Source organism: Oncorhynchus masou, chromosome 12, assembly GCF_036934945.1.
Source record: "Oncorhynchus masou masou isolate Uvic2021 chromosome 12, UVic_Omas_1.1, whole genome shotgun sequence".
Lineage (NCBI taxonomy): Eukaryota > Metazoa > Chordata > Actinopteri > Salmoniformes > Salmonidae > Oncorhynchus > Oncorhynchus masou.
In genome coordinates this window covers 63,469,356-63,479,579 of record NC_088223.1, presented here as the reverse complement: position 1 = coordinate 63,479,579, position 10,224 = coordinate 63,469,356, and the positions used below count along the sequence as shown (strand labels likewise).

Sequence of the window (10,224 nt, the reverse complement as noted above, 5' to 3'; positions counted from 1 at the left end):
ACTATTATTCTACAATGTAGAAAATAGTTAAAATAAAGAAAAACCTTGAATGAGTAGGTGTTTTGACTGGTACTGTATATATACACACATACTTTTTTTATCTAGCTGTGGACCCCCTGCAGTACCTCTGCGGAACTCCAGGGGTTGGTCCTGGTTATTTGTATATTGATCCTGATTATCCCTGCATTGCAGAAACTCAAATGTGCTGAATATGTTTTTATGCACATTCATAGACTTTCCTGAATGATTTCCCACATGACATAATATAATGACAATAGTGAAATGTAGGTGTAACCTTTTGATGTAGTAGATTTGTATTGGGTCACTCCGCCATATACAGAATAAACATATGATACAAAAGTCCCTTGACGTTTTCAGGCAGTCAAGATCGGGGCTCACATCTGTACTGAGAGTAAGCCAGAGTCTGACTGATCAATGGTGTGTGTATGTACTGTATGTCCGTATCAGATACGGATGGTATACGAGTCTGAATGGGTTACATAGCGGACCCAACGTTGCGACGGTCCAGGCTGTATCGGGGACAGGCGGAGGAATCTAATTTGCAGTCCTGTGCAGGTGTACTTCGGCAGCTCAAAGCTCAGACTGACCGGTCCCACTTCCTGTAACGAGGCAGCGCTAAGGCCAGAGACCTCCAGCTGAATGTACAGAGAGAGAGGAAGTGGTCAGCATGTTGGTCAATCATAAACAAAGGTGTCTATCTACTATTAGAGGCATATAATGCACTTGCAAAGTTTCCACTAACGTACAAGACCAGTCAAAAGTTTGGACACACCTACTCATTCAAGGGTTTCTTTATTTTACTATTTTCTACATTGTAGAATAAATGTGAAGACATTAAAACTATGAAATAATATGGAATCATGTAGAAACAAAAAAAAAGTGTAAAACAAATCAAAATATATTTTATACTTGAGATTCTTCAAAGTAGCCTCCCTTTGCCTTGATGACAGCTTTGCACACACATGGTATTCTCTCACATGATATTCTCTCAACCAGCGCATGCATTTCAATTAAAAGGTATGCCTTGTTAAAAGTTTATTTGTGGAATTTCTTTCCTTCTTAATGCGTTTGTGCCAATCAGTTGTGTTGTGACAAGGTAGGGTTAGTATACAGAAGATAACCCTATTTTGTAAAAGACCATATTATAGCAAGAACAGCTCAAATAAGCAAAGACAAACGACAGTCCATCATTCCTTTAAGACATGAATGTCAGTCAATCTGGAAAATTTCTAGAACTTTCTTCAAGTGCAGTCGCAAAAACCATCAAGCGCTATGATAAAACTGGCTCTCATGAGGACCACCACAGGAAAGGAAGACCCAGAGTTACCTCTGCTGCAGAGGATAAGTTAATTAGAGTTACCAGCCTCAAAAATGGCCAATTAACTGCACCTCAGATTGCAGCCCAAATAAATGCTTCACAGAGTTCAAGCAACAGACATCTCAACATCAACTGTTCAGAGGAGACTGTGTGAATCAGGCCTTCATGGTCGAATTGCTGCAAAGAAATCACTGCTAAAGGACAGCAAGGGTAGCCTAGTGGTTAGAGCGTTGGACTAGTAACCGGAAGGTTGCAAGTTCAAACCCCTGAGCTGACAAGGTACAAATCTGTTGTTCTACACCTGAACAGGCAGTTAACCCACTGTTCCTAGGCTGTCATTGAAAATAAGAATTTGTTCTTAACTGACTTGCCTAATTAAATGAAGGTAAAAAAAAATGTTTTTAAATAAATAAATAAATAAGAAGATACTTGCTTGGGCCAAGAAACATGAGCAATGGACATTAGACTGGTGGAAATCTGTCCTTTGGTCTGATGAGTCCAAATCTGAGATTTTTGGTTCTAACCGCTGTGTCTTTGTGAGAAGCAGAGTAGGTGAACGTATGATCTCCACATGTGTGGTTCCCACCGTGAAGCATGGTGGAGGAGTGATGGTGTGGGGGTGCTTTGCTGGTGACATTGTGTGATTTATTTTGAATTCAATGTACACTTAACCAGCATGGCTACCACAGCATTCTGCAGCGATACGCCATCTCCATCTGGTTTGCTCTTAGTGGGACTATCATTTGTTTTTCAACAGGACAATGACCTATTTGACCAAGAAGGAGAGTGAGGGAGTGCTGCATCAGATGACCTGGCCTCCACAATCACCCGACCTCAACCCAATTGAGATGGTTTGGGATGAGTTGGACCACAGAGTGAAGGAAAAGCAGCCAACAAGTGTTCAGAATGTGAAAACTCTTTCAAGACAGTTGGAAAAACATTCCTCATGAAGCAGGTTGAGAGAATGCCGAGAGTGTGCAAAGTTGTCAATAAAGCAAAGGGTGGCTACTTTGAAGAATCTCAAATGTAAAATAAAATATTTTGATTTGTTTCACACTTTTTTGGTTACTACATGATTCCATATGTGTTATTTCATACCTTTGATGTCTTCACTATTATTATACAATGTAGAAAATAGTACAAATAAAGAAAAAACGTTGAATGAATAGCTATGTCCAAACTTTTGAATGGTACTGCATGTTAACCATTCGATGCTGTCTGCATATGCGTCATTGCTCTATGCGAAATGGCTCATGGATTTTGAGAACCTGATCGGCACCTAACAATCTGATCTACAGCAAACACGTGTGCAGAGGTGATTCTTCCTGATTGATAAGAAGTTCCTGATTTCCTGACATCATAATGATTGAAACTGGCCTATTATACTCTCACACTACCAGTATCTACTATTTCTATGTTTCTCATTGTTGTTCGGATATGTTTAGTCACCTTGAACAGGGCGGAGAGCTGTGCGCCCCCAGGGAAGCGAGGGATCTCCCAATGGACAGCCTTGTTTTTTGGCTGCAGCTCAGCACTCTGGTCTGGGCTGCTCAACTCCTGAGAGAGACTGGAGAACAAAGAAGGTGAGAAAAGAGAGAGGAGGGGGAGCTTGTTATGTAGTGTGTGTGTGTGTGTGGGGGGGTTACACATAGTGAGAGACAAAGCAAAAGATGGAGGGAACATGAGATAGAAAAAGGAGTTTCTTCTCACCGAAGCGAGCCCTTGGGTACCGGTATTGTAATAGAAACACTAATAGCAGCGCTGTAAGAGAAAAGAGATTGCCTCAGTGACAGAGGGACCTAAGTTGCAGCCCAGTCAGAGAAGGCAAGGACAATCACACTGACAGACTACACGATCATATGTTATTACACTATTATAATGTGCATCATACAACATGATAAAGTGTTCAATGACTACCACATATGCTCCATGCAAACTCTACATTCTCAACATACAGAAGATGCATATCAGCAAATAAGCATTTCCTGTTAATGGAGAACTGACCTCTTTGGGGGCAGGTCACACCGCAGCTTCAGGTACATCAACAACCTACAGGGGAAGAACAAGTGTGTGTTAAGGGTGGTGGTTGGGTTGTTTAAAGACTTGATTTCCCAACACTCAAGTTAGTAAAATGGGGATGTTAAAATGACTGTCATCAAAGAGTAAGGGAAATCTGTGTGTTCTACATATTTTGAGATGGTTCTGGTAAAGGGTTCTCTATCCAACATGAATGAAAAGGGTTATGTACCTGCCACCACTGTCCCTCTCTATAGAAGGGAATAGACGGAATGGAGGGGCTGTGGGCAGGTCATCACACAACTGGTATTGCATCACTGTTTGCTAGAGAAGGAAAATGTTTGTAAGAAACTGTGAGAGAATAAATTGGTTTATATAACAGTGAGATACAAGTATTGTTGTAGTGTTTGTGTGTGTGATTTAGTAAATTCCATGAGCACCTCTCCTTGGCTGGGACACACTTTCAGAATTCTATAGGTGTCAAACTCATCCAGCCTGACAGCCTGGTGGAAGCTGCACTCATCCACACGAACAGCTGCCCCATAACCTGAGAGGAGAGAGGGTGGGGGAAGGGAAATTACATTTGGAATATATGGCAGAATCCTAATTTGAATAAAAGTCGATAGCAGACTTTTGTGTAATGCCTTGATGTCAATGAGAGAGCTGAACGAGAATGTGTGCAAATATGAATCCATAGGAATTCAGCCCATAGTGACTGTGCTCTTCCACAACATGGATAAGAGTACAACTAAAAGGTCAATAACATCCATTATGACAATCAATGCCGTGGCAGGGAATCATAGGTTTTAATACAATGGCCTCATATTCATCTTATGCAGGATTTTACAGGAAGTGTAGTAATAATTCAGGTCACCCATACAGTCAGCACAGTGACAACTGATCTTATAAAATTGACTAATATTGCCAGTGAAGGATGTAGTATTTGCAAAGGGATGGTACCAACCGCTCAGCTGGGACTTTCCTATGCTGAACTCTTCATTCAGTCCAATCCGCATCTCTATCAACAGGGTGAGGAACAGAGTAGAGGGGGAAAGGGAGAGAAAGTGATGAGAATTTGACACGGAGGAATTTGGATTTGTACTTGCCCTCTATTTACCGTACCTACTCTGGCAGCTTATCATTCAAAATGAAGACTTGAAACACAAAACTCACCTGAGCAACTTGGCATGTAACACTTCACTCTGATCTCTCCCTCAATGTCTGCCTTCATCAGAACTCCCTGGAGAACAGTGAAGGAATTAATTGCTTTGAGAAAGAGAAATGGAAAGGACAGAAAGTAAGTATAGGTTAAAGTGCAACTCTGCCCCTTTTCAAGCTCATATTCATGATCTCCAGCACCAAGCCAGAGATGTGAAAACAGCGCATTTCTACGCCTTGAAAAAAAAAAATATACAACATAATATAATTATATAATTGGTTCTACCCAATGACCTCATCAGAAGTTACAGCGATTTTCAAACACTATGAGATGTGTGGTGACTTGGAGAGCAAGAAACTCGTTACAGGTTTTGAAAATCACAATATTTTAAAACGTTTAATCCTACCCTGTGACATCACTAACTACGTTTCCCTTCACAGTTTTTGCGAGTAAAGTCATATTGTGTAAAAAAAATGCAGACAATTTTTTTGTTATTCTTTGAAACACATTTACAGTGCCTTGCGAAAATATTCGGCCCCCTTGAACTTTGCGACCTTTTGCCACATTTCAGGCTTCAAACATAAAGATATAAAACTGTATTTTTTTGTGAAGAATCAACAACAAGTGGGACACAATCATGAAGTGGAACGACATTTATTGGATATTTCAAACTTTTTTAACAAATCAAAAACTGAAAAATTGGGCGTGCAAAATTATTCAGCCCCTTTAAATTAATACTGCAGCAAACTCTTGCTGCGAAGTTCAGTTTAAGGATCTCTGAATGATCTAATTTTGCACATTGAATGATGATAAATTTTCCCATCCACCTGTGCTGTAATCAAGTCTCCGTGAGGTTGGATGGAGAGCATTTGTGAACAGTCTCAGAGTTCCAGTTAAAAGCACAGATTCTCGATTGGATTCAGGTCTGACTTTGACTTGGCCATTCTAATACCTGGATATGTTTATTTTTGAACCATTCCATTGTAGATTTTGATTTATGTTTTGATCATTGTCTTGTTGGAAACAAATCCCAAGTCCCAGTCTCAGGTCTTTTGCAGACTCCAAGGTTCTTCCAGAATGGTCCTGTATTTGGCTCCATCCATCTTCCCATATTTTAAAGACTTCCCTGATGCCTGCCAAGAGGCCCATGATCACTCTGGATGAACTGCAGAGATCTACAGCTGAGGTGGGATGCCATAGGACAACAATCACCATGTTTGACAAATCTGGCCTTTATGGAAGAGTGGCAAAACAAACATTTTGCATTGTTCCAAAAAAGTGTAGTTTTGGTTTCATCTGACCAGAGACACCTTCTTCCAACATGTTTGAAGGTGTCTCCCAGGTCAGATGAAACCAAAACTAACTTTTTGGATATCTTTAATGAAATGTTATGTTTGGCCAAAAGCAACCATAAACACCATCCCCACTGTCAAACATGGTTGTGGTCAGCATATGGACAGGGTCTGCCCACCTCAGCTGGGATCTCTGAAGTTCATCCAGGGAAGATGGATGGAGCCAAATCTTGGCTGCATCTCTGAAGAACCTTGATGAGCTGAAAGTGTACCTGGGACGGCCAGGTCTTGGAGATTTGTCTTCCAACAAGACAATCCATTTCAAAACATAAAGCAAAATCTACAATGGAATGTTTAAAAATAAAATATCCAGGTGTTAGAATGGCCAAGTCAAAGTCCAGACCTGAATCCAATCGAGAATCTGTGGAAATAACTGGTGTGTTCTTGTTCTTCAAATGCTCTCTGTGCAACCTCACGGACCTCTGAGACTATCACAGTGCAGGCGGAATGGGAAAAAATGATTACTCACAGGTGGATTAAATCATCATTTAGAACATTGGATCATTCAGAGATCCTCAAGCTGAACTTCGGAGCAAAGTTTGCTGCACAAAGTAAAGGGGCTGAATAATTTTGCACGCCCAATTTTTCAGTTTTTGATTTGTTAAAAAAGTTTGAAATATCCAATAAATGTCGTTCCACTTCATGATTGTGTCCCACTTGTTGTTGATTCTTCTAAAAAAAATTACAGTTTTATATCTTTATGTTTGAAGCCTGAAATGTGGCAAAAGGTCGCAAAGTTCAAGGGGGCCGAATACTTTCGCAAGGCACTGTATATGCAAATATTGATATAATAACCATCATATCGAAGTAAATTTAGTCATGCGATGATATTTATTTTATTTTTTACCTTTATTTAACCAGGCAAGTCAGTTAAGAACAAATTCTTATTTTCAATGACGGCCTGAGGACAGTGGGTTAACTGCGTGTTCAGGGGCAGAACGACAGATTTGTACGTATGTGTATGTGGTGTGTGTGGTCCTACTGCGACTCTGGAAACCATGCAGTTTAGTAGGCTATCGATTACGCCATGCCTGCTCCCGCTCTCCCTCTCAAGCGTGCCAGGCTGCCCTTCATTACGTACACCTGTCACCATCATTACACGCATCAGCGCTTACTGGACTCACCTGGACTCCTTCACTTTGTTAATGGCCGCCCCATCTATATCTGTCTGTTCCTCCGTTGGTTCCCCGTGTCAGCATTAATGTTATTATGTTTTCATGTCCGGACGCTGTCCTGCCCCGTTTCATATCTGTGTTTAATCAAATGTTCACTCCCTGTACATGCTTCTCGTCTCCAGTGTCTGTCCTTACAGATTAACTAATTTATGATGAGCTTCACAGGGTGGTGAAAGTACACTGTGATCTTGATGCTCCTTTCCAATAAATGTCGAGGGTCTTATTCTGGTGACATGATGATCAATGCTTGACAAATAAAAATATTTTCACTTATCCATAATAATCTCACCATGTAGACTAGCCCACCTGCACTGTATCTGCAACGTGCCAAGACCAAAGTAGTAGGCACATTTTCTATTGAAAACTTAAGCGAAAAAGTTCATTTTGTGTGCACTACATCATCACGCACTGACGTTTATCCCGCAACATGTCAGTTTGGTAGAAACACGGCCTCCCGAGTGGCCCAGTGGTCTAAGGCACTGCATCGCAGTGCAAGCTGTGCCACTAGAGATTCTGGGTTCGAGTCCAGGCTCTGTCGCAGCCGGCCGCGACCGGGAGACCCATGGGGCGGCACACAATAGGGGAGGGTTTGGCTGGCAGGGATGTCTTTGTCCCATCGCGCACCAGCGCAACCTGTGTTTCGGGGGACGGACAGCTCTTGACCTTCACCTCTCCCGAATCCATACAGGTGTTGCAGCGATGAGACAAGACTAACTATCTGTTGCCAATTGGATGGACACCTAGCTACAGAGCAGCGTTTGTTTTAGGACCGTTCTTCTTATCCTCTTAACTACAGATCATAGAAATGTGCCATTTTCACATATGTAGACAGACTTGACCTTGAGCGTTGGACTAGCAACCGAAAGGTTGCAAGTTCGAATCCCCGAGCTGACAAGGTACAAATCTGTCGTTCTGCCCCTGAACTGGCAGTTAACCCACTATTCCTAGGCCGTCATTGAAAATAAGAATTTGTTCTTAACTGACTTGCCAATTAAAAATTTAAAAAATTAAAAAGGAAGAGATACTGATCATATGCATGGCTCCACCATGTAGTCAGTGATACTTACATTGGCACCAATGACTACAGACATCCTTTCAATCACATCCACAAATATCTCATTTTTGCCTCCCTGAAGACAGAAGGGAAAAAACAAGGTGTTGAATACATATATACAAAGAATTCATACATATCTGTACATCTTCATCGATCAACACACTAGCACCTAGAAATAGCCCATAACATCCAGCAGTAGACACATTCTTTACCTGTTCTCCTTGACTTGACACGATGGGCCGTGTGGCAGCTGCACTGGGGGCCACTTTATTCTGCTGGGTGTCTGCTCCAAACTGACCAGGAGGGAAAAGAAAGTGGAATAAAAGAGCTGAGTAAGTAGGGCTCAACATGTTAAGGTTAAAAAGCAGATAACCAGGAAATGTTAGCAAATGGGACCCAGTGCACTTATTTTCAGGGCAGCCCCAAGAGTCAGTGTGATTGTGACCATGCATTGGTGTCTTACCAGCCCCACATTACTAAGGTCAAACAAGCTGAAGGGTTTGGAGCTGACCGCCTCAGTCTGGATGAAGTTCTTCAGGACATCAGTAGAGGTCGTCTGAATGTAACCAAAGTCCTGATGGGGATAAAGTGAGAGAAAGGTGGGACGAGAGAGAGGGAGGAAAATAGATGACAGTGGGAATAAGGAGGAACGGAGATAGGCACGGATAACTAGGACCAAATATAGGGCCTTCAAAATGGCATAAAGATGGATGCCAGAGGAGAGAGAATACTCACCAATACCTCATCCAACAGCTCATAAATGAGAGCAAAATTCATCTGGACAGACTTCTCTGACAGACAACCACAGTAGTCCTTAACCAGGGCTGTTAATCTGTGACACACAGTAAGCAAAACATGAATGCACGCACACACACACGCACACGCACACACACAGTAGAAGCCAACCTGTAAATCAGGTTGTTGTGGAGAGACTGATGCACACCAAATGAGATATTAAATACACAGAAAGCTACTTGTAGAATACATTCCTTACAGACACAATTACCTATTTAGGAACTCGATGATGGTGAAGGGAGAGGCATCAGCTTTCGTCGTGGCAACCCAATAGAGCCCTCCCTGTCTGATGTGAACAAAATGCAGCTCCTTGTGTTTCTGTGGGCAACCAGAGGGAAATCACATTACTGTTTGAAACTATGATTATACCGTAATAGACGGCTGATCAAAACCCACACCATGCCTATTTGCCAAACCCTTCAACTTACCATTACAACTGGAGGCTGGCCACCAGTCAATGCAGTAACCATCTCATAGAATTTGTTGACAGCATCTTTTCCAGCTTCACCACGGACTGACAACTCGGGGTTAAGGCCATTCATTATTCACAGCATTTCCACTCACAACTCACTGGGAGAAATGCCTGAAGATTAAGGATATGTGTAAGAGGGAAAGGTAAGATATTATGATGTAGGATACAGTCTTTGTAGATGAGGTGATCTCCTTTGGAGGACAATATAAACACCTGGGATATCATCTTCCTAGAGGGAAATAAAAAAAACTATGCATATTAGTCGGTAACATCAACCGAAGTTAGCTCCAACTAACATTATAACAACCATGACATCGACAAACCCACTGTGGGCTCTGACTATCAAACATCAGCATTTCAAATGTTATTCAGTGTTTATGAGATTTACGTACCAGCAGCCAAATAGCAGTCTACTTAACGTTACTTGTCTATGAATCGTGCCTCCAATCGTGTCTGCTTTTCTACAGGATGGTTGCTTAGCTACTTGATAATGCAAAATACCAAAATCCCTACGTTGACAGAAATGTAAACTCGAAGAAGATAGGTAATCACATTATTCGTAACTAGCTGGCTAGCTAGCCATCGTTTATTTACACGTCAATTCTTATTTGGTGTTTGTTGACTGGCAGCTAAATCAACCTCGAGTTTCACAGCGCCACCTAGGGAGATTATTTCAATTCCTGCACTTTCAATTTCACAACAGCTAAGAGTTGTATTTTTGCATCATAGAATAGCTAGCTATATATATTATTGGATCAATGCATTTACAGTAAATGTGTATATTTTATAAAGCCCCCAATTAATATACAATAAAGCTAAGTGCCATGAACGCGGTGAACCAGAGGGTGGCGGTACTATATGC

At 41.5% G+C, this 10,224-nt stretch overlaps 1 protein-coding gene across 2 annotated transcripts; it reads right to left on the bottom strand.

The window, feature by feature from the left end:
* Positions 1-291: 291 nt before the first annotated feature.
* Positions 292-9,974, bottom strand: ap4m1 (adaptor related protein complex 4 subunit mu 1). 2 transcript variants are annotated; one of them, XM_064981625.1, is made up of 16 exons: positions 9,755-9,974; positions 9,530-9,591; positions 9,319-9,404; positions 9,102-9,208; positions 8,831-8,927; positions 8,559-8,669; positions 8,308-8,388; positions 8,109-8,171; positions 4,529-4,595; positions 4,320-4,373; positions 3,796-3,902; positions 3,588-3,679; positions 3,344-3,388; positions 3,050-3,100; positions 2,789-2,906; positions 292-656 (listed from the first exon to the last, which is right to left on the bottom strand). In XM_064981625.1, exons 2-16 carry the CDS (start codon positions 9,585-9,587, stop codon positions 465-467), a joined length of 1,329 nt encoding a protein of 442 aa, XP_064837697.1. In that variant the 5' UTR covers positions 9,588-9,591; positions 9,755-9,974; the 3' UTR covers positions 292-464. The 2 variants fall into 2 exon arrangements, with proteins under 2 accessions (XP_064837697.1, XP_064837698.1); XM_064981626.1 differs by lacking the exon at positions 9,530-9,591 and having other exon boundaries at positions 9,319-9,473.
* Positions 9,975-10,224: the final 250 nt, after the last annotated feature.

What these genes read in the sequence shown, in the direction of transcription:
- ap4m1 (XM_064981625.1), bottom strand. Translation starts at nt 9,587, where the DNA reads ATGATATCCCAGGTGTTTATATTGTCCTCCAAAGGAGATCACCTCATC. An exon ending in TCACCTCATCTACAAAGACT is followed by an intron (nt 9,405 to 9,529) that starts GTATCCTACATC and finishes CCGAGTTGTCAG; the next exon opens with TCCGTGGTGAAGCTGGAAAA. An exon ending in TGTGTCCCAGCCAAGGAGAG is followed by an intron (nt 3,680 to 3,795) that starts GTGCTCATGGAA and finishes TTCCTTCTCTAG; the next exon opens with CAAACAGTGATGCAATACCA.